At 39.7% G+C, this 25,082-nt stretch overlaps 2 protein-coding genes across 2 annotated transcripts; both read right to left on the bottom strand.

Moving 5' to 3' along the window:
* Positions 1-15,528: 15,528 nt before the first annotated feature.
* Positions 15,529-16,822, bottom strand: LOC118858074 (C-C motif chemokine 4-like). The gene is made up of 3 exons (XM_036768515.1): positions 16,750-16,822; positions 16,059-16,170; positions 15,529-15,616 (listed from the first exon to the last, which is right to left on the bottom strand). Exons 1-3 carry the CDS (start codon positions 16,820-16,822, stop codon positions 15,529-15,531), a joined length of 273 nt encoding a protein of 90 aa, XP_036624410.1.
* A 5,265-nt stretch (positions 16,823-22,087) lies between these two features.
* On the bottom strand, positions 22,088-23,367 carry LOC118857122 (C-C motif chemokine 4-like). Its single transcript, XM_036767759.1, has 3 exons — positions 23,295-23,367; positions 22,632-22,746; positions 22,088-22,175 (listed from the first exon to the last, which is right to left on the bottom strand). The coding sequence occupies exons 1-3, from the start codon at positions 23,365-23,367 to the stop codon at positions 22,088-22,090; spliced, it is 276 nt and encodes a 91-aa protein (XP_036623654.1).
* Positions 23,368-25,082: the final 1,715 nt, after the last annotated feature.

The following is a 25,082-nucleotide window of genomic DNA, read 5'->3' as shown; positions in this document are numbered from 1 at the left end:
GAACCATTACACTAATACATGGTGTACTCTACCAGTACATGCAAGCATGGTATTCACCCAGCCAAATTGGGGATATGGGATGGGAATAATAAGAAGATTTGGCCAAGCTTGAAACCAAGTTCTCTCCTTAGGCATTTCCCCCTCCACAGGAGAGGTATGCTGGACAACCATACTTGCCCCAATTCGTGGAACGTCTCTGTTCTCAACTCACTTGATAATTCATAGATGAACCTTGGGCTGAGGCTATGTTTCTTTGACCTATCCTAACATGATTCATGCTGTAAGGTCATTCCAGTTCAAAGAACATTGAGTCCCCAGTCTAGGGACAATTTATGACTAATTGATTGAGACATGATTTCACCTAAAATACCAAGGCTAAAATGGAGTAGGGTGGTCTAGTCCCACTCATATCAAAAGTTATACACATCTATAAATATATGGAGAGAGAGATGTATATATCCATACACACATACTTACACATACTATATATATTATATAATTATATATCATACATAATATAATGCATTATATACTATATATAATTATATATAATATGTTATAATATTATAATATATGTGCATATGGATGTGTATATATGTAAATATATGCATATATATATACACACGCATATATATAATATATATGTATATACACACTGAGATAGATATCCTCCCACCACCTGCTGCTTCTCCTCTATCAGCCAACAGAAACCCAGTGACTATGTGATAAAATATACATATATTTTCAATTCACAGACCCCAGGTTTTACCAGGGCAACTGAGGAAACATTTGTTGCAAAAGGTGGTCATGAACAGAAATAGAGAATGAGATCTCTGAGGTCCTGGCCTAGTGCTCTGTATTCTTTTGTGATGATATTAGCAGCATGCATTTGTATAACATTTTAAAGTCACAGAGAACTTTAACATCTGTTACCTCATTTCATCTTTTTTTCAAAGAGGCAATTGGGATTAAGTGACTTGCCCAGGGTCACACAGCTAGTAAGTGTCTGAAGAAGGATCTGAACTCAGGTCTTCCTGACTCCAGAGCCAGCTCTCTTGCCACTGTGCCACCTAGTTGCCCCACCTCATTTTATCTTAAGGAGTTCAATTAAGCAAGATGAATCTTCTTGGCTTGTGAGGGTGGCAGGGCTATTATGTTCATCCCCATTTTATTCATGAGGAAATTGTGTCTTGAAGAATATGGTGTGAGATCTTGGTCTAAATCTAATTTTTTTTTTTTCTGTAGACTTTTCTGGTCTTCCCAGCAGTTCGGTGGAAGAGAGTTCCTTACCCTAATAGGTGATGTCCTTCAGTTTGGCAAAGTCTATGTGGTCATTTTTATCTGCTTCTGCATCAGAGTTAAGTGAAAGGAAGACAGGAGAAGAATTTAAAGGATGACAGCACTAAAGTGGAAGGAAGCAACTTTGAAATAATTCAGAATGCTGATCCATGGATGACTAATAGGGCTTTTCAGAAGACTGATGACAAAGCTTGCTTCCCGCCTTTGCCAGAGGGTATGTAGATTCGAGAGGACTAGAAAGGGGCAAACAATTGGAACAGCTCAAGAAGCACTAGTGTTTTTATATTGCTTCTAAAATCATATACAAAACCACCTGGTATTTGATGCTCTTTAACAATCTTTTCAGTCGCTGTTTCTTTGGATTAGTCTGTTGATCTGACTCTCTCTGTCTCTCTGTCTGTCTCTCTCTCTCTCTCTCTGTCTCTGTCTCTCTGTCTCTCTGTCTCTCTCTGTCTCTCTGTCTGTCTGTCTCTCTCTCTCTCTGTCTCTGTCTCTGTCTCTTTCTCTCTCTGTCTCTCTCTGTCTCTCTGTCTCTCTCTCTCTCTCTCTTTCTCTCTCTCTCTCTCTCTCTCTCTCTCTATCTCCCCTTAGGCCATGTGGCCCCAAGAAACAAGCTTGGGATTTTGCTATTATCTTACTTGTCTTTTTTCCTTTCTAGGTGCAGGGAGTGGAGTCCTGGACCCAGTAGCTCCAGCCATGCGGACCTAGAAACCCAGGATTCCAAGCCAGATGTTGCGACCAGCCCAGCAGTGAAGCCCTATGAAGTCAGGGTCCCAGAAATGGGGTGGGGGTAGGGGGGCTTGACTTGGTCCTTTCTGGTGTTGAGGTCAGAGTTGGGAGAGCACAGTTCAGGTGTGAAAGAATTCACTTAGACGATTTGCTTTTAGCCATTAATTGGGAGCTTTGTTTATTGTGTGAGCAGCATGGGCCTCCTCAGCAAGAAAGCTAAGTGAGACTCCGATATTTGGGGGAATTCTGCTTATATAGAGTTATTCAGGATGATGATGTAATTTTAGGGTTTTTTATGGAGGTTGAAGATTAGGGACAGGATGAGGAAGATGGATGAAAGGATAGGAGACACAGGACAAGGGAGACAGGGGAAATTTTATGACTCAGGATGAGGACAAGGAATTTTCTGGTCCAGTATGAGAGTGAATGGGATAGATAATTGTGAAGACTTCACAGGGTATGTCTAAGGGAGTAGGAGAGGTTTGGGATTTAGCCTTGTGATTCTGGAAAGTCAGGGCCTGGAGCTGTGGGCATGCCCTTCCCCCTCTCTCTCAGATGTTAGAAGATAATGAACTTTCCGTGAGCTATTTGTTCTCTGATCCAGGAAGGTCTCTCCTCCCCCCAACTCCATTTCTTCTCCTAGACTTTCAGACACCACCCCGGTAGTTGAGTTCTGATAGGGAAAACCTGAATGGACAGGATCAACCTTGGTCCTCTGTCTAGTTTTCGAGCCTAGTCTGTAAGCCCACCTTCCAGCCAATGGTGAGAAGGGATAGAGGTGGGTGGGAATCCTTTCATTAAGAGTGTAAATTAAGGCAGGTTCCCTTTTACCTCGCTTCCTCCATCATGGAGGTGTGCCCAAATCTTACAATGTTTGTAAAATAAACTTACTTTGTTTCCCCTAAAGATGTCTCTCCTATTATTTGAAAATTACATCCCACACAAGGGGAAGTTTTATGGTATTTCAAGATAAGGGGGAGAGACTTTAGGATGCCCTCAAGTTCAGGAGGGGCCTCACAAGTTACTGAAAAAGCAACCCTTGATATTCTTTTTTTAAACCCTTAGGACACTGTATTCACATCAGTGGGACTATTGCTATATAGGAACTGAGCTGTAAACCTAATTCCCCTTCTTTCTCTCCCCTCCCCAGAGATTAGGGTAGTATAGGGAGGATTATAACCCCCAGGTATTTGGAGGGAAGTTTATTTTTATTATACCTTTGAAATAAATATTCCTTTCTAAAAGCTAATCTGTCAGTTAAATGGAGCTGGTGTGAGATGCCTTCAAGGAGCCTACAGTCTAATGGGGGAGATAATATACAAACACACACACACACACACACACACACACACACACACACACACTCAAACACAGCAGATTTTACACAGGATAAATAGGAAATAATTAACAGAGGGAAGGCACTGGAATTAAAAGGGGTTGGGAAAGGCTACCTGTAGGAAGTGGGATTTTAGTTGGGACTTATATAAGCCAGGGAGGTCAGTAGTGGGAGGCAGAAGAGGAAGAGCATTCCAGGCATGGAAGAGAGCCAGAGGGAATGGCCAGAACCAAGAGATGGAGTATCTTGTTCATGGAACAGCCAGGAGTAGTATATAAAAATCTATTAACACCTATTGGCAGGTAAACCGCAGTAGTCCTGGGAGTGACAGGAGCCTGCAGACCACTGATCCTGCTTCCAGCTCAACCTCCACAGCCCTTATCCCAGTAAGGAACAACAATGGAGATGCAGCGCAGTAACCGATTCTGTGAAAGCTATGGCCATGGCTAGTATAGACCCATGAGAGCAAGCTCTAGCCACCTATGTCCTTGGCACTGTCAAGTAGCTCAATATCAGGTGCTGATATGATTCTGTTAGTGGAAGTGACATTACAGGAGAGAAATTGCCATCTGCTTTTTCACTGTACCCTAAAGTTTCTGGAACCTTTCCACCTTGATGGGGATGAGATCTGAACCCCCAAAAGGAAAAGACCATATCTTTGGCATTTGGACCCCAAAAAGGAAAAGCCCTGGACTTTCTCATGTGGCCCAGGTTCCTGGCATTTGCCTGGGGCAATCAGCCCTTCCTAGTTAATTAACTGCCCTTTCATTGCCTGAACCTGGCTCCACCCTAGACTGCCACTCTCTTAATTCCCTCTAGACCCCCTTCTCTGTCCCCACAGTCTTTCTCTAGGTAAGATCCATCTTGCCTGCATTAAGGGGCTCAGATTCAATCTGACCAGCTTGTCGATACAAGCACCATAAATGCTTAGATTCCTTAAGAGTCTGGCCAATATGGCAGATTTCTAGAATCATGCCCACCTTCTATAGGTGTTTTCTCTTTGGCTGAGAGAAGGCTTGGATCTAATTCATTTGAGCAAGAACTGTGTGTGGCTATTTTGGTATCCCAGCACCCCTAAACCTCAACAATCTGACTTGCAACTCAAACTTTCTCTATGTGTTTTCTCTCCGTATTAGAATGTGAGTTCCTGGAGAGTTGGTACTGTGTCCACTTTGTACCCCAGCACTTAACATAGTGCTCTGCTCTTAGTAGAGGGGTAGTAAATAGTTTTAATTAATTAGTATATTTATTCATTCATCCACTGAGAAATAAGACTAGATAGGTAGGCAGGAATCAGATTGTGGAAAACCCTAAATATGAGGCTAAAGAGTTTTTATTTTATCCTAGAGAAAAAAAACTCATTCAAGTTTCTGAGGAAGGAAGCAGCTTGGTTAGACATGTACTTTATGAGGTTATTTTTGCTTCTATGAAGGAGAATAAAGAGGACAGAAACTAGAAAAAGAGAAATGTTAGTAATTTAGGTGAGAGATGATAAAAGCCTGAGCTAGAGTATCGACTGTGTAGGTGGAGCGAAGGGAACACCAAAGATGTTATAGATGAAGAACCAGAAAGGAAGGAAGACTTAGAACTGACTGGATATAGGGGTGAGGAAGGGAAAAGAGTCAAAGGTAACTCCAAGGTCACAAATCTGGGTAACAGGAAGGATAAAGAGCTATTTAACAAAAGAAAGAAAGTTCAGAGGAAGGTAGGATTTAGGGAGAAAGAGAATGAGTTCTGTTTCAAACACACAGAGTTTGAGACATCAACATGATAACCATGCAGAGATGTCCAGCAGGCAGATGATGAGGCGTAACTGGAATCGGGGAGATAGGTGAAGGATTTATATACAAATTTGGGAGTCATTGGTATAGATACAATGCTTGGATTTATGGAAAAAGACTTGAGATGAGGATATTACCTGGTAAAATTTGTTAGATTAAACAGCATGCTTACAAAAGAGTTCTGTCTACATTAAGAGAATCAGTATTTAAACTGAGAATGTGTAGTCTGTAATAGCTAAGGTTAAAGGGATCAGATTATCTTCTGTCCAGCTGACTAGGACCCTAAAGTTGCGTTTAAGTTCTAATTGTCTCAATGCCTGGCAGCTTTGTTAATCTTCAGAGCCTTCTGGCTATTGTCCAGGAGATGAAACAGCTGGCTAGAGACTCAAATGTTGGAGCACTGAGTCTTGTCTCTTACCCCTTATATTACTTATATTATATTATATTATATTATACTTATATTATAGAAATATCCCAGTTCAACAATGCCTTCTACTCTATTGTGTCACCTGGAATACTGTTATAACACCTCGAGTAGTTCTTATTGTCCCACTGTTTGCTACATTCACTGTATTAAAGCAGAACAGAGAGAGCTCCTTATTTTAGACCAACTAGAGCAATCAGTCCTTGCTTCTTATTATCAGATGCAAAATCAAAATACTAGAATTAATACATACACACACACACGGGGTGTCCATAAAGTCCGTGTGCAATTTAAAATAGTTGTAAATTTTTTATTGTTCTTATTAATTTTCAACATGTCCACCATCATTACTAATACAAAGGGTAATATGATTCTGTAGTTCATAGAAAACATTTTCAAGTTGATTTTCTGTTTACTTTCTCTTCTAGTGAAGCCATGGATCAACAGTAATCCGGAAAAATAAGTAATTTTGAAGTTAAATTTCTAAAAATAAAATAAACATAAAATTTCTAAAGACAAAAATAAACTAGGCATATCAAGCTTTCTAATACTTGTTACAGATTCTTTTTATCACATATAGTTACAAAGTTATACCTATTTTAAATTGTACATGGACTTTATGGACACTATAGCTCATTCTTCAAATAATTGAATTTGGAAGCACAAGAGGGGAATTATGGAAGCATAGCATGTTCTCCCTTTATATTTTAACTAAAAATATTAATAAAAAGAGCCAAAATGGCAGAGTAGAGACAAGAATTCATCACAACTCTCTCCACATTCCTTTTCCTTCTTAAACTCCAACAAGTTTAAAATAACACTTCAAATTGAAATCTGGAGGGGTAGAGCCAATAAAAAAAGGTCATGATGAGACATTTTTCCAGCTTGAAACAACTGGGAGGTCAGCAGGATAGGTCTATGACACCAAGGAGGGAGCAGATCTGGAGCAGCCTGAAGTGCCCTCAGTTTAATGCCAGCAGTAGTCCTCACACAGAGCTGCAACAGCAATAGCAGGTTTGAGAGTTCTCAGACCAGATATGGTAAGTGGGTGAGACAACTGGTCATAAAGAGATTAGAGAGGACCCCAAGCTGGCACTGGGCACAGGACCATATTGGATTGTCCATATGGACTTCTGGGTCTCAGTTTTAGGGCAAGGAGAAGCACAGGCAGCAGCAGATCTGGTCACAGTTCCAGGGCCAAGAGGAATGCTAGTACTTGTGGCTACAGGGAAGCAAGTTTCCTTCCTCAGTAAGGACAAGAGCACAGGCCAGGGGAGCAATGACCATGCCTCTCCTTTGATCATACCACCTTGGAAACACTAAAAACTTACAGGTGCCAGAACTAAATCTGAAAACTGTGGCTCAAAAAGACATGAAGTTTGGGACAGTGCCCTCTTCACCCTAGGAGCAGAGCCCAACTTTAATTTAAATAAGTCAAGAAATAGGCTGGAAAATGAACAAACAACAACAATGAAAAAAGAGCCTGACCATAGAAATCTATGATGATGAAAAGGAAGATCAAAACACAAACTCAGAAGAAGACAACATCAAAACAGCTTTAAGGAAATCCTCAAAAAAGAAAAAAAAAGTCAATTGTACAGAAGAAGAAGGATTCCTGGAAGAGGAAGAGCTTTAAAAGAATTTTTTTTAAATCAAATAAGAGAGGTAGAGGTAAAATTGGGGAAAGAAATAAGAGAAAATTATGAAAGTAGAGTCAAAACCTTGGTAAAAAGAGACACACAAAAAAATTACAAAGAAAATAACATCTTAAAAACAGAATTGGACAAATGGCAAAAGAGGTGAAAAAAAATTCACTGAAGAGAACTCTTTAAAAACCAGGGGAGGAAAGGTTTAAAAGCTCACTGAAGAAAATAATTCCTTAAGAATTAGAACACGGCCAGTGGAAACTAATAACTCCATGACACATCAAGAAAAATAAAATGAAGTTAAAAGAATGGAAAAAATAGAAAAGAATGTGAAATATCTCATCAAAAAATAACTGAACTGGAAAGCAGATTGAGGAGAGATCATTTAAGAAGTACTGAACTATTTGAATGTTTTGAGTAAAAAAAGACCTTAGACATCATATTTTAAGAAATTATAAAGAAAAACTACCCTGATATCCTAGAACCAGCGTACAAAATAGAAACTGAAAGAATCCACTGATCATCTCTTGAAAGAGATTCCAGAACAGGGAGAAAAATTGTAAGGAGCTAGAAAGAAATAATTCAAATGTTATGGAGTCACAGTCAGGATTATACAAAATTTAACAGTTTCCACATTGAAGGAGCAGAGGGCTTGGAATATGATGTTCTTTTTTTTCTGGAGGGGGGAAAGGCAGTGCAATTGGGGTTAAGTGACTTGCCCAAGGTCACACAGCTAGTAAGTGTGACAAGTGTCTGAGGCCAGATTTGAACTCAGGTCCTCCTGATTCCAGGGCTGGTACTCTACTCAGTGTGCTACCTAGTTGCCCCTGGAATATGATATTCTGAAGGACAAAGGAACTAGAATTGCAACCAAAAATAACTGAATATACTCCTTTGGGGGGAAATGGGTATTTAATGAAATAAAGGAATTTCAAGCATTCCTAATGAAAAGACCAGAGCTTAATAGAAACTTGACATTCAAATGGAAGATTCAAAGGAAACACAAAAGGTTAAACATAACAGAGAAATCTTACAGGACTTAATATGGTTAATCTTTCCATTAATACATGGGAATATGATACTTGTAACTCCTCAGAATTATTATTATGGCAGTTAGAAATATACATAGACAGTAAATATGGGTGTGGCTTGACATGGTGGGGTAATCTCAAAAAAATTTAAAGTGTGAGAAAGAAGAATGCACTGGGAGAAGGAGGAAGGGAAAGGAAGAATGGGAAAAATTATCTCATGTAAAACAAGTGCACAAGAAAACTTTTACAGTGGAGGGGAAAGTAGCAGGGTAGGAGGGAGTGGTGGGCAACACTGAAAACTTATTCTCACCAGAACTGGTTCAAAGAAGGAATAACATACACACTCACTTGGGTATAGTAATCTCTCTTACCCAACAGGGAAGTAGGAGGGGAAGAGGATAAGATAAGGGGCTGGGTGGTGATAGAAGGAAAAGTAAATTAATGAAGGTAGTGGTCAGAAGCTAAATAGACTTTCGAGAAGGGACAGGGTAAAAAGAGAAAGAGAAGGATAAATGGGGGAGGGGAGTGAGTTGAGGAAATAGGATGGAGGAAAATACTGTGAATGTGAATGGAATGAACTTACCCATAAAATAAAAGTAGATAGTAGAAGGGATTAGAAATCAGAATCTAACAATATGTTTTTTTACAAGAAATACACTTGAAACAGAAAGATACACAGAGTGAAAACAAGGGACTGGAGCAGAATATATTATGCTTCAAGTGAAGTAAAAAAGTAAAAAAAGGGGTAGCAATCATGATCTTAGACAAAGCAGAAGGAAAAATAGACCCAATTAAAAGATATAAGCAGGGAAACTATATTTTGTATAAAGGTACCATAGACAATGAAGTAATACCAATACTGAACATACACATAGCATCCAAATAATTAAAGGAAAAGTTAAATGAGTTACAGGAGGAAATAGATAGTAAGCCTATATTAGTGGGGATCCTCAAGTTTTCCCTCTCAGAACCAGATAAATCTAACCATAAAATAAATAGGAAATAAATTGAAGAAATGAATAGAATTTTTTTAAAAGTTAGATATGTCAGACCTCTGAAGAAAACTGAATGGGAATAAAAAGGATCACACTTTCTTTCTCAGCAATACATTGCATCTTCAAAAGAAATTGACCATGTATTAGGGCATACAAATCTCACAAACAAATGCAGAAAAGCAGAAATACAAAATGATTATTTTTAGACAGTTAGCACAGACTAAAAATTAACTGATCTAAAGAATGAGTGGGTTAAAGAACAAATCATAGAAACAATCAATAATTTCACTAAAGAGAATGACAACAATGAAAAAATGTAACAGAATTTGTGGGATGTAGCCAAAGCAGTACTTAGGGGAACTTTTAAATCTCTAAATACTTAAATCAATAAAGAAAGAGCAGATTAATAAATTGGGCATGCAATTTAAAAAAATAGAAAAAGAACAATTTAAAATCCTTAAAACACCAAAATGAAAATCAAAAGAGAGATTAATAAAAACTGAAAGTAAAAAAGCTCATTAAACTAATAAATAAAACCAGGAGCTGGTTTTATGGGGGGGAAACAGTGAAAGAGATAAACTATTGGTTAATTTGATTTTTAAAAAGAAAGGAAAAATATAATTACCAGTATCACAAATGAATAGGGTGAATGCGCCACCAATGAAGATGAAATTAAAACAATATTATTAAAAGCCATTTTGTCCAATTATATGCTGATAAATCTGATGATCTAAGTGAAATAGAAAAAATTTGCAAAATATAAATTTTCCAAATTAACAGAAGAGAAAATAGAATATTTAAATAACTCTATCTTAGAAAAATAAATTGAAAAAACCATCAATGAGTACCCTCAGGAAAAAATCCCCAGGACCAGATGGATTCACAAATTAATTCTACCAAAATTTAAAGAATAAGTAATTCTATGTTTCAACAATCTGGCTAGCAGCTTCTGTGGGGGTGTAAGATCCACCCACAGCCAGCACCCAGAAAGCTGCCAACAGCACAGGTTCTTTTGATCTGCCTTAATAAGGAAAGCAAGGTTAAAAGGGGTTGACAAGCTTACTTTAATTCAGCACACAAATATCATTCACTTAGTTCAGGGGAGAAGGCCAGAACCCTGAACTTCAGAGCAACATACAAACAAATTATAAACATCAGCAGACAGACCCAATACATATTCATAGTTACCAACATCTAGGTTCAGCCTGGGAGCTCAGGACAAGGGCTGGCCCAGAGTCAAGCGCCAGTGGCTGTAAGGAGGAGCTCCAAGGAACAGACAGCCAACCCCTGGTTTTTATATCTTTTTCAGCATCAGGGGTAAGTCACACATGCGACTCACCCACGTGACCTAAAATCGTCACAAAGAGGTAGACTTAAACCCACGTGGTCTAGGAGCCTCTGCTGTCCCAGACATGTAAACTAGGCCCTCCCTGGAGTTAGCCCCACCTTGGGCCCCACCTTAGTTGCCAATCCACACCCACTAAGGTTTTACACCTAATAGGGGTCTGGGCCTGGGGCTTAGCACCTAGTAAGGATTACTCAAAGAAAACAAAGACCATTTTGCTTACCAACACATTCTAATATGTACTACATAAACTATTTGGAAAAAAAGGCAAAGAAGGAGTCTCGCAAAATTCCTTTTATGACACAAATATAATTCTTATACCTCAACCAGGAAGAACAAAAACAGAGAAAGAAAACTATAGGCCAATTTCGCTTATGAATACCAATGCAAAATTTTAAATAAACTACTAGCAAGGAGATTTTATCAAGATATAACAAAGATCATACATTGTGACCAAGTGGAATTTATATCAGGAACATAGGGCTAGTTCAATATTAGGAAAACTACCGGCGTAATAGGCCATAACAAATAACAACAAAAATCATATAATTATGTCAATAGTTGTGGAAAAATCTTTAGAAAAAATGTACTTCTCACTTCTACTTAACAATACCAGAAAACATAGGAATAAATGGGACTTTTCTTAAAATGGTGAGTAGTATCTATCTAAAGCCATCAGCAAGCATTATTTGTGATGAGGATAAGCAAGAACCTTCCCAATGAGATCAGGAGCAAAGCAAGGATGCCCACTATCACCATTATTATTTAATAATGTGCTAGAAATGCTAGCTATAGCAATGAGACAAGAAAAAGAAATTGAAGAAATTAAAATGAGCAAGGAAGAAAAAAAACTACTACTCTTTGCAGATGATATGATGGTATATTTAGACAATCCTAGAGAACCAACTAAAAAACTAGTTCAAACAATTAACAATTTTAGCAAAGTTGTAGGATATATAATAAACCCATATAAATCATCACTATTTCTGTATGTTACCAACAAAGTCCATCAGGAAGAGATAGAAAGAGAAATCCATTTAAAATAACTGCAGAAAATATAAAACACTTGGCATTCTACCTGCCAAGAAAAACCCAGAGCTATATGAAATCAGTTACAAAACATTTTGCACACAAATAAAGTCAGATCTAATTGCTCATGGGCAGGCCAGGCCAATATGTCAAAAGTAAAAATTCAACCTAAGTTAGTTTATGGTATTCACTGCCATAACAATCAAACTACCAAAAAAAATCACCTTATAAAGCTAGAAAAAAATAAGAGCAAAATTCATTTGGAAGAACAAAAAGTCAAGAATATCAAGGGAATCAATGAAAAGAATATGAAGGAAGGCAGACTAGCAGTACCAGACTTCAAACTATATTACAAAGTGGCAATCATGAAAACAATCCAGTCCTGGATAAGAAAGAGAGTGGTGGATCAGCGGAATAGATGAGATACACAATACACAGTAGTAAATGACCATAGTTACTGAGTATTTGATAAACACAAAGATCCAAGCTTTTGGGACAAGAATCCACTATTTGACAAAAATTGCTGAGAAAACTACAAGGCAGTTTGGCAGAAATATGTGTAGACCAACATCTCACATCGTATACCAAGATAAGGTCAGGATGGGTACATGATTTAGGAATAAAGAATGACAGCATATGAAATTAGGGGAACATGGAAATTTTTACCTGTCAGATCTATTGATAAGAAAAAAGATTATGACTGACCTTGAGATAGAGAGGCTCATGGGAAGTAAAGTGGATAATTTTGATTACCTTAAATTTTAAAAAGTTTGCACAAACAAAACGAACTCATCCAAGATTAGAAGAAAAAAAGCAAGAAACTGGGGGAAAATTTTCTTTTCTTTTCTTTTCTTTTTCGTTTGTTTTTGGAGGAGGGAGGACAAGGCAATTGGGGTTAAGTGACTTGCCCAAGGTCACACAGTGATATGTGATTGTAATGGAATACTATTGTGCCATAAGAAATGACAAGCAGGGTGATTTTAGAAAAACCTGAGAAGATTTACATGAACTGATAAAGAATGAAATAAACAGAACCAGGTGAATATTGTACACAGTAACAGCAATATTGTAACAATGATCAACTGTGGGTGACTTCATTATTCTGACCAATGCAATGATCCAAAACATTTCCAAAGGACTTAGGATGAAAAATACTATCCATCTCCAAAGAAAGAACTCATGGACTCTGAGTGCAGGTTGAAGCCAATTTTTTTCCACTTTGTTTTGCTTGCTTTTAAATTTTTGCTGTTCTTCAGTCATTTCACTCATGTTCAACTCTTCATGACCCCATCTGGGGTTTTCTTGGCAAAGATACTGGAGTGGGTTGCCATTTACTTGTCCACCTCATTTTACACATGAGGTAACTGACGTAAACGGGGTTAAGTGACTTGCCCAGCGTCACACAGCTAATAAGTGTCTGAGGCCAGGTTTCAATTCAGGGAGATGAATCTTTCTGACTGCAGCCCCAGTATTCTATGTACTATACCACCTATCTGACTTTTATTTTAATTTTGCAACATGGCTAATATTGAAATACATTTTTTGCATGATTTTGCATGTACAATGGAGATCATATTTCTTAACTTCTCAATGGATGGGAGAGGAAAAAGAAGTAGAGAGAGAAAAATCATAACAAAAAATTTAAATAGATGTTAAAAATAAATAAATTGTAAATGTGAATTTTATAAAAGGACACACAGAGAAAAATATTCATATATAGGTATAAATATATATGTGTATATATGTATTTCTGTGTATTGCATATATAAATTCTAGAAGCCCTTTTCAGATTTGTCCCCTTAGGAAGGTGAGTTAGGTTAAGAACCAAAAACTTTTCTTAAAGAAATTAGATTGAGTGGAAACCAAATTTAGGGCAAACGTGCCTTTTGTTAAGATCATGGCTTTTTCCATTCCCAGAAGTGATTGGTCTAAGATCTATCCAAGGTAAGTGCTCTCTTTTCTATCCACAAAGAAATGCCCTTTTGGTCTTATTCAGAAAGCATCACAATATTGATCAAAGAGTAGAGACCATCTCAGTTCCTGAGGTCAAGAAAAGAATTGTATTGCTCTAATTGAAAATTAAGTTACTATTATTAGTGACTATTATTCTCAAATGTTTACTGCAAACTGCATTTTCCCATAATATAACCGTTTCCTTGTTCAAGATTCCTATAAATTTCACTTCCAATTGTCTTGGGCTAGAAAGATATCTGAGGGCATGGTGTGAGGAGGGTTGGGGAACCAGGCCAGTTTGGACCATTTTCTCTCTCAGCTAGAAAAATGTTTGGATTTAGAATAATGTTAAATAAATTTTTTAAAAGTTTCTGGGAATATGATTGTGCTATAAGAAATGATGAGCAGGTGGATTTCAGAAAAACTTGGAAAGACTTACATGAACTGATGCTGAGTGAAGTAAATAGAACCAGGAGAACATTGCACACAGTAGCAGCAACATTGTGTGATGATCAACTTTCATAGACTTAGCTCTTCTCAACAATAAAACAACCTAAGAATTCCAAAAGATTTGTGATGGAAAATGCTATCCACATCCAGAGAAAGAACTATGGAGTCTGAATACAGATCAAAGCATATTATTTTCTCTGTCTCTCTCTCTCTCTCTCTCTCTCTCTCTCTCTCTCTCTCTCTCTCTCTCTCTCTCTTTCTCATCTTTCCTTTCTCTGGTTTTTTCTTTCTTGTGGTTTTTCTGTTTTGTTCTGATTCTTCTTTTACAACATGAATAATGTGGAAATATGTTTAATATGATCATTCTCTTTCCCTCCCTACACTGAACGTCCATAATGACCTTAGCGTGTCTCTAACATATACACTATTTCCTGACTGTTCCATGACAATATCACAGAATCACAGAATTCAAGACCTGGAAGGGACCCCAGAAGAAATCTAGTTCAAAATATACTTGAAAGAAACCCCTCCTAGAACTTCCTCTGTAGATAGTCACCCAACCTCTGTTTAATGCCCTCCAAGGAGAGGAACCAACTGCCACTGCAGGCAACTGGTTCCAGTGTTGAACAGCTCTAATTATTAGGAAGGTTTTCCTATTATTAGCCTCTGTTAACCTCTTAGTCACTTCTACCCATTGGTCATGGTGGGCACAAATAGTACAAGTATGACCCTTTTCCTCATGATAGTCATGAAGACATTTGAATATGAGTATAATAATCTCCCTGAATCTTTTCCTCTCTTCACTAACCGTCCTTAAACTCATTCTTGCATGACAGGGACTCTAGGCCCTTCTCTTTCCTGATTGCCCTCCTTGGGACACTATCGAGCTTCCCAATGTCTTTCTCAGGACTGTGCTCACATGTGGTGTTCAGAACTGAACACGGTACTGCAGGCCAGAATGTGGTCAGATCAGGCAATCCTTATTCCTAGAAGCTATGCCCCTCATTGTAGATTAGCTATTTTCTGGGCCACTCAAGGTGTTGAGCCCGATTGAGATTGTCATATACTTCAACCACCAAATTGTTTTTCTCTCAGAACAAATGTCTGACTAACCCTTGCCTGTCTGGTATAATGATACAGGAACTCCACCTTAGCAATCTTATTTCTGCTGAGAAAACCAAAAACACACGGAAAACATGTTTCTTGAAAAAGTTTTATTCTGAAGTCTTTGTCCAACAGATGTTCATGGAATCAAGCACATGGTCCCAGGATTCAAAGGAACCAAGGCTTGGCTGCTAATAGAGGTCTCCATGGGGGACAGGCATTCTCCAAAAGGGCAAATAGTACCGATAAATATCCAAAGTTGCCACCCAATAATTTACATAAATTAAATTTCACTGATATAAACATCTCAGGAAGACTGGAGTCTAGGAAGATTGCTTCTGAATGTGGAATTCCTTAGCTTGGTTCATTTCCCTTTAAGATTCATTGTCCTAGGCTCCTGAGTCTCTCAGCTCAGCTCTGGGTCTGCCATGTACTTCTGAACCCAGTCATCCTTGGGGTTGGCACATGCCTCGCCTCCCTTTTTGGTTATGAATCTGTGGAGTGAAGGGAGAAGGGATGAGAGACCAAGAAGCTTTTCAGCTGGAGACGAAGGGAAGGTCTTTCTGTACCCCTCTTGTAGATTTCTGGAAGGGATTAAGAAAACATTCTCCCACCTTCTGAAACCTCCATCAGGTCCATTCAGGTCATCTGTCTCTTTCTAGAGACAACCCCAAGAGAGATTATCTCAGCCTCCTTCCTGGTGTCAAATTCCTGTTGCTTCCATGTATCCTTCCTCATTGGAGGGAACTGTTCCCATCTTGGTCTCTGGAGAACCAAACCTGGGCATGGAACCTCATGGGCTACATCATCCTTTTATCCAAAATTTCAGCTGAGCTGCCTGATCTACCATTTGGCCAGAATGCTAAATGTCTTCATTTTCTCTTTCTGCCATCTCATCCTGTATCCCCTAAAGAGACTCAGTGGGTAGATACTTACATCACACCTGGCTGAGAACACAGGCTGCTGGTCTTATAATAGTCTATCACAATTTTCCTGGGGATCTGTTTACTGGTATAGGAGAAGCAGCAAGTAGTAGGGTTGGGGCCCACTGTAAAGGAAAGAGATGCCTGAAATTAGTAAGGCCACACATTCACACTACACATTCCTTCAGTGCTGACATCATCTCAGGAACATGCTTTCCATCAGGCATGTCTCCCTACCCTGCTTCTCCCCAGCACCAGGTGTGAATCAACTTGTGCCTGGAGAAGGGTCAGACCTGCTACTCTCCTTCCCAGAGAGGATCATGGGGAAAACCTGAAATATGAGAATCAGAAGGAATGTCAGAGATCTACCCACCCTATTCCTGTCTTTTAGAGAGGAAGCCATTTGCATGGGTATTTAGTGTCAGAGCCAGAACTAGAACCTGGTTGGACTAGGACCCAGTATAGTGTCCTTTCTGGTCTCTTCTCCTGACTTGGACTTCCATGTTAACCAGCACATACTGTCAAGGACATGTTAATGCTTAATAGAAAGCCTCCCTGTTCCTACATCCTCCCTTCCAATGCTCCCCCTCCACACCCTCATCAGATTCCTATGATCATACTAGGTTTGTCTCTGGCCAGGGTTCTGTCCAGCTCACAACCAGAGCCTGGGCACAGTGACAGAGGGCAGCAGAAAACTCACTTACTTGGTGCAGAGGATGTCAGAGAGCTGAAGGCCATGACCAGGAGAATGGAGAGGGCAGCGACAGAGACCTTCATGGTCCTGGGAAAAGAGAAGGCTTGGAAGAGCAGAGCACAAGCTAAGACACTCTGGAGGTCTGTGTCTCTGTCTCATGTTTGGGCCCTCTTTTTATAGGGATTTTTGGGAGTACGTGAAAACACGGAATCAACAGAAAATGAGTGGAATTTCAAAGAAAAGAGAATGAGTCATGGTGAGAGTTTGGAAACTGAAATGCAAAGTCAGTATAAAGAGCTAAGGTTTTCTTCCTCAGTGCAGTTTCATCATCGTGGAAGTGGCAGAGTGTAAGGGGAGAGGGGATGGAGAGAGACTGGTGTGTGGTAGAGATGGAGAATGGTGTTCAGGGGCTAAGTTGTGAACTTGAGATAGTAGCAGAGACAGGAAAACCAAACAAGAAGGGTAGTAATGTTAGCCGTCAATCTGAAGTGTGTATTCTGAATGAGCACCATGCTGACATATGGCTTTATGTACCTAGATCACAAGATTGTAGATTTAGACCTAGAAGGACCCTTAGTGATCACCTAGTTCTTTACTAGAACCTATGTAAGCCCTATGATCTTTATCCCAACACTCAATCTCACTGAAAAGTTGAGTCCCCAGAACTTGGCTACATGTCTTCCCCACTCTCACCCCTCTTTGCTTACTAGAGCTACTTCTGAGGGTTCAGAGGTTATTCTCTAATTCCATAAACTGGATCTCCCATTACTTTGTTTCCCTCTAAGATTATCAGTTGAGAATCAATTGAATCATCCAGATTTAAGCAGCTTTTACAAAGGAGTGGTTCCATAAAACAGATGGTACAAAACATTCTATCAAACGTCTGTAAAGCACTCTCCCCCAAGGATAGCCAAAGTCCAGGGGAAAGTGGGCTCAAGCTTAGAGAGTGTGGAGATGATTACACAGCTTGGTGATTGAGAGTTTTCTTTGTGACAAAGGTGTAAATCACACTTTCTGATTACTGGAAAGTTCTTTCCTCCCATTCATTGAGTATTTATGGAGTTCAATTAAGCATGATGAACCTTCTTGGCTTGTGATATAGGCAATGACACACAGATGAGACAGGGATGCTGATAAGAAATAATGGCCAGAGAGGGAGGCCAAAATCTTCCAGAACCATTACACCAATACATGGGGTTATCCAGTCTTTGCCAGAGGGTATGTAGACTAGAGAGTACTAGAAAGGGGCTAACATTTTCAGCCCTGGCTGATGTTTTTGTTTGTTTTATTTGATGACACTTATTTGTTCCATGGGGAAGGTTTCTTTTGGGGGAAAGAATGGAGATTGGTGGGTAGTAATAGTGATGCAAAAAAGGAAAAAAAATAAAAGGGTATCAGCATAAGCAAATTTCATTCCTAGAAGATAGCAAAAGAAACAAGTACATGCAAGCATGGCATTCACCCAGCCAAATTGGGGATATAAGATAAGAGCAGTAAGAAGACTTGGCCAAGGTTGAAGCCAAGTTCTCTCCTTAGGCATTTCCCCCTCCACAGGAGAGGGATGCTGGACAACTACACTTAGTCCCAATTTCTGGAATGTCTCTGTTCTCAACTCACTTGATAATTCATAGATGAACCTTGGGCTGAGGCTATGTTTCTTTGACCTATCCTTACATCATTGATGTGTAAGGTCATTCCACTTCAAAGAACATTGAGTCCCCAGTATAGGGACAATTTATGACTAATTGACTGAGACACGATTTCACCTAAAATACCAAGGCTAAAATGGAGTAGGGTGGTTTAGTCCCACTCATATCACATGTTATACACATCTATAAATAGGTGTATATTTATATAGAGAGATGTATATATACATACACACACATAAAAATACATACTATATATAATATAATATTGTAATATATATACACATACATATATGTGCATATGTATACGTATATATGTAAATATATGCATGTATGCATACACACATGCATATATGTAATATATATGTATATACACACAGAGATAGATATCTTCCTACCACCTTCTGCTTCTCCTATATCAGCCAACAGAAACCCAGTGACTATGTGATAAAATATACTTATACTTTCAATTCACAGACTCCAGATTTTACCAGGGCAAGTGTGGAAGGGTTTGTTACAAATGGTGGTCATGAACAGAAATAGGGAATGAGGACTCTGAGGTCCTGGCCTAGTGCTCTGTATTCTTTTGTGATGATATTAGCAGCATGCATTTGTACAACATTTCAAAGGCACAGAGAACTTTGACATCTATTACCTCATTTCATCTTTTTTTCAAAGAGGCAATTGGGATTAAGTGACTTGCCCATGGTCACACAGCTAGTAAGTGAAGAAAGATTTGAACTCAGGTCTTCCTGACTCCAGAGCCAGCTCTCTTGCCACTGTGCCACCTAGTTGCCCCACCTCATTTTATCTTAAGGAGTTCAATTAAGCAAGATTAATCTTTTTGGCATATGAGGGTGGCAGGGCTATAATGTTCATCCCCATTTTATTCATGAGGAAATTGTGTCTTGAAGAATATGGTGTGAGATCTTGGTCTAAATCTAATTTTTTTTCCGTAGACTTTTCTGGTCTTCCAAGCAGTTTGGTGGAAGAGAGTCCTTACCCTAATCGGTGATGTCCTTCAGTTTGGCAAAGTCTATGTGGTCATTTTTATCTGCTTCTGTATCAGAGTTAAGTGAAAGGAAGACAGGAGAAGAAATTAAAGGATGACAGCACTAAAGTGGAAGGAAGCAACTTTGAAATAATTCAGAATGCTGATCCATGGATGACTAATAGGGCTTTTCAGAAGATTCCCAGAGTGTATGTAGACTAGAGGGGACTAGAAAGGGTAGAATGTTCTCAGCCCTGGCTGATTTTTTTAATTGTTTTCTTTGGTGGTACTTATTTGCTACTTGGGGAAGGTTTCTTTTGGGGGAAAGAGATTGGTGGGTAGTAACAGTGATGCAAAAAAAGGAAAAGAAAAAAATAAAAGTGCATCAACATAAGAAAATTCATTCCTAGAAGACAGCAAAAGGAAGAAGGAAGCTCAAAAGGGGATCCAGACAAACAAGGGGATTTACTGAGCATTTGGAACAGTTCAAGAAGCTCTAGTGTTTTTCTATTGCTTCTAAAATCACATACAAAACCACCTGGTATTTCATACTCCATAACAATCTGTTCTGTCACTGTTTCTTTGGGTCTGTCTGTTTATCTGATTCTCTCTCTGTCCCTCTCTCTCTCTCTGTCTCTCTGTCTGTCTCTCTGTCTCTCTGTCCCTCTCTCTCTCTCTCTCTCTCTCTCTGTGTCTCTCTCTCTGTCTCTCTCTCTCTGTCCCTCTCTCTATGTCTCTCTGTCTCTCTGTCCCTTCTCTCTCTCTCTCTGTCTCTGTCTCTCTGTCTCTCTGTCTCTCTGCTCTCTCTCTCTGTCTCTCTCTCCTCTCTGTGTGTCTCTCCTCTCTCTCTGTCCCTCTGTCTCTCTCTCTCTCTCTCTCTCTCTCTCTCTGTCCCTCTCTCTCTCTCTCTCTCTCTCTCTCTCTCTCTCTCTCTCTCTCTCTCTCTCTCTTTCTGTCTCTCTCTCTGTCTCTCTGTCTCTGTCTCTCTCTCTCTCTCTCCCTTCTGTCTCCCCTTCCTCCCCTCCCCCCCTTCACTGAGCTTCTATTTGATAGGAGAATCCCAAGACAGGAGTAAGTTTCCTCAGCCAATCTATACACTCTTTCTGTTTTCTCACCTGTTCATCCAAGGATTTTTCTCATTTAACCCAAAGTGTTGGATTGCTTGCTTGCTTGAGGCTTTTTTTCACCTTATAACTTACTTTGAGAGACATGGGGCCACTTGATTTTTTTGCTCAGTCAACAGCCCACCCATATAACAAAGATACATGCACCTATATGAAAATCTATGTCTTTATAAAATTTCATTTGAAATCTAATAAGTGTCAGAGCCAGGACAAGAATTCCCACCTGCTGATTACAAATCAAAATTAGCCAATTTAGCACAGATTTCTCCAACATTAAAAAAACAGCTGTTAGGTTAATGCTAAATACACTGAATCCAAGTAGAAGCCCTGTTTAGCTAAGTTGTCCATGGTCACTCAGATAGTGAAGACAGGATTTGAATCTAGTTATTCTGACTCCAAATGCAGCATTTTATCCCTGCTATCACATCATGTAAAATAAGGTCCATTTTGATCACCTCTTTCCCCATTCTCCTTCTCTCTCCTATGCTGAAGTTCCTTAGCATATCTCTTACATATACACTATTTCCTGGCTGTTCCCTGACAATATCACAGAATTTGAGACCTGGAAGGGACCCCAGAAGCCATCTAGTTCAAGATATACTTGAAAGAAACCCCTACTAGAACTTTCTCTATAGGTGGTCACCCAACCTCTCTTTAATGATCTCCAAGGAGAGGAACCAACTGCCATTGGAGGCAACTGGCTCCAGTTTTGGACAGCACTAATTCTTAGCAAGTTTTTCCTATTATTGAGCCTTCTATATACTCTTTGTCACTTTTACCCATTGCTCATGTTGGGCACAAAAAGTACCAATGTGACCCCTTTTTCTCATGATAGTCCTGCAGATACTTGAATGTGAGTATAATAACCTCCCTGAATCTTTTCCTCTCTTCACTAGCCATCCTTAAACTCATTCTTGCATGACAGGGAGTCTAGGCCCTTCTCCTTCCCTATTGCCCTCCTCTGGACACTATCCAGCTTCCCACTGTTCTTCTCAAACTGTGATGCTCAGAAATGAACATAGTATTCCAGGCCAGAGGGTGATGGGATCAGGCAATCCTTATTCCTAGAAGCTATGCCTCTCATTGTAGATTAGATATTTGAGGACCACTCAAGGTGCTGAGCCCAATTGAGATTGTCATATACTTAAACCACCAAATGTTTTTTCTCTCTCAGAACAAATGCCGACTAATCTGCCCCATCTGGTATGATGACACAGGAACTCCACCTTAGGAATCCTATTTCTGCTGAGAAAACCAAAAAGACACAGAAAACATGTAGCTTGAAAAAGTTTTATTCTGAAGTCTTTGTCCAACAGATGTTCATGGAATCCAACAGATGGCCCCAGGATACAAAGGAACTGGGGATTGGCTACTAATAGAGGTCTCCATGGGGAACAGGTATTCTTCAAAAGGGCAAATAGTACCAATAAATACCCAAAGCTGCCACCCAATAATTTACATAAATTAAATTTCACTGATATAAACATCTCAGGAAGACTGGAGTCTGGGTAGATTGCTTCTAAATGTGGAATTCCTTAGCTTGGTTCATTTCCCTTTAAGATTCATTGTCCTAGGCTCCTGAGCCTCTCAGTTCAACTCTGGGTCAGCCATGTACTTCTGAACCCAGTCATCACTGGGGTTGGCGCACATCTCCCGTCCCTTTTTGGTCTTGAACCTGTGAATTGAAGGCAGAAGGGATGAGAGACCAAGAAGCTTTTCAGCTGGAGATGAAGGGAAGGTCTTTCTGTTCCCCTCTTCCCAACTTCCTGCAGATTTCTGGAAGGGATTAAGGAACCATTCTCTCACCTTCTGAAACCTCCATCAGGTCCATTGAGGCCATCTGTCTCTTTCTAGAGACAACCCCAAGAGAGATTATCTCAGCCTCCTTCCTGGCCTCAAATTCCTGTTGCTTCCATTTATCCCTCCCCATTGGAGGGAGTTGCTCCCATCTTGGTCCCTGGAGAACCAAACCTGGGCATGGAACCACATAGGCTAATACTCTCTCTTTTATCCACTGTTTCACCTGAGTTGCCTGATCCAACCATTTGGCCAAATTGTCAAATGGCTTCATTTTCTCTTTCTGCCATCTCACCCTGTATCCCCTAAAGAGACTCAGTGGGTAGATACTTACACCACACCTGGCTGGGAACACAGGCTGCTGGTCTCAAAATAGTCTGTCACAAATTTCCTAGGGATCTGTTGTCTGACATAGGAGAAACAGCAGGAGGTAGGAGTGTTGGGCCCCACTGTGAAAAAAAGAGATACATGAAATTAGTAGGGCCACACATTCACACTACACATTCCTTCAGTGTGGACATCATCTTAGGAACCATCAGGCACATTCAGATTGTCACCCCTCATGATTGCCCTCAAGTACCAGGCATGATTCTCTGTGTATAGAGGAGGATCAGACCTGCTGTTGTCATTCCCAAAGGGGATCCATAGAGAAAACATAAAGAGGTAGAGGTGGAAGGGATATCAGAAATTAACCTGTGGCACTTGTCACAAGGTATTTAGTGTCAGATCCAGAACTAGAACCTGGCTGGACCAGGGCCCATTCCAGTGCCTCTTGTCTTGTTTTGATCTTGTATGTTAACCAGCAGAAATTGTCAAGAGCATTTTAATAGTTTCATAAAAATCCTACCTGCTCCTTCCCTTCCCTTTTAGCTTTCCTCCTCCCCACCCTCCTCAGATCCCTGTGATCAGACTACACTTATCTCCTGTGAGGGTTCTATCTAGCCTATGACCAGAGAGCCTGGGTACAGCCACAGAGGGCAGAAGAAAGCTCACTTACTTGGAGCAGAGGATGCCAGAGAGCTGAAGGCCATGACCAGGAGGACAGAGAGGGCAGCCACAGAGACCTTCATGATCCTGAGAGGAGAGATTTGGAGGATCAGAGCACAAGCTAAGAGACTCTGGAGGTCCGTGTCTCAGTCTCATGGTTGGACTCTCTCTTTATAGGGGTTTCTGAGAATACCGAGAGAGATAGATGCAACAGAACAGTGGAAATTCCAGTGTAAAGCTGATGACATGGTGGGAGTTGGAAACTCAAAAGTAAGCCCAGGAAATGTAAGGGTGGTGTCAAGGACTGAGGTTCTCTCCCCCAGTACAGTTTCATCATGGGGGAAAGAGGAGGGAGGATGGAGAGAGAAGAAGTATGTATGTGGTTGGGTGGCAAGGGTGCTAAGGGGGAAGTGGTGAACTTGTGATAGTAGCAGAGGCAGATGAAATATATGCAAAAACAAATAGAAAAGAGTTATGCTGACCATTGATATGAAGAAATATTCAACATGACCTTCCTACTTCTTTGATATCATCACTGCCTAGATATTAGGATTGTAGATTTAAAACTAGAAGGGTCATCATTGGTCTAGTCCAACACCTTCATTTTATAACTAAAGAAACTGTGGCCAGGAAAGAAGTGACTTATGTGAGGTCACACTGGTTGTCAGAAGCACGTCCTGGATATGGTCCCAGGTCTGCTAACTCCACATCTTTCCGCTCACGATGACTAGTCCATATAGATTTTTGTGGAAATGGGAACAGAGCAGAAAGAGGCAATGAGGACTTTATTCTTGGTCCATTCCTTTGTCTACCTTCTTTTATGATGCTTTTAACAACATATATTTGTATGACTTTTCAAGGATACAAAACTTTTTGACATTGACTGTTTAATCTTCACAATTACCTTGCAAAGTAAGCATGGTTGGTATTCTTATCCCCGTTTTATTTCTGAGAAAATGGAGATGACATTTAGTGAACAGAACCCTAGGCTTGAAGTCAAGATGACCTGGGGTCAAGTCCAGTCTCTAAAACTTACTAGCTGTGTGACCTTTAAGCTCACAGTCAACACTCTAATAAGAGGAACTGTAGCGCAGTTGCTATAAAATTACTGGTTATTATTATGAAGTGTCTTGTCCAACTTTAAACAGTTAGTGAACAACAGATTCCAGGTTCAATCTTGGGCTTGCCAACTTCAGGCAGTGTTATAGAAACTTTGGTAGACATTCTTAAGGGGGAGGAAGCAACATGAGACTCTGTAGTGGGAGTGTAGGTATGAAATAATGACCAGAATGATTAGATATTGTTTAATACATCATTGTAAATGTGACTTTTTAAAAAATAAAAATAAAGTTCATTCTAAGTCAACAAAATAAGATATGGAGAGATGATGGAGATGTGTATATAATAGACAGTGTTGCCATTGGATGAATTCAGGAATAGGAATAATAGGAAAGATGCTTCCTTCCATTTTCCTCCAGTTTGCTTCTTACATAACCTTTCATGCCCAAGTCTCTTTGGAGGATATTGCAATGTGTAATATAAGGTGCTGGTCTAAGTTTGATTTCTGTCTGACCACCTTCCTTACCTCGAGTTTGCCAAATCCTCTTTTGGTATGTTTACAAGCTTCAGCTTCAGAATGAAGTAAGTGAAACTAAGAGAAGAATTGTTGCAATGACTATCATACTGTAGATGAAAGCAACTCTGAGAGACTTGAGAATGCTGATGACTTACAATGACTCATCATTCTATCAGAAGACTGAAGATGAAGTGTATTTTCCCCACTTTGGGCAGGAAGGGG

The sequence above is a fragment of the Trichosurus vulpecula genome, chromosome 7, assembly GCF_011100635.1.
Source record: "Trichosurus vulpecula isolate mTriVul1 chromosome 7, mTriVul1.pri, whole genome shotgun sequence".
Classification (NCBI taxonomy): Eukaryota; Metazoa; Chordata; class Mammalia; order Diprotodontia; family Phalangeridae; genus Trichosurus; species Trichosurus vulpecula.
This window is presented reverse-complemented; position numbering and strand designations above follow the sequence as displayed.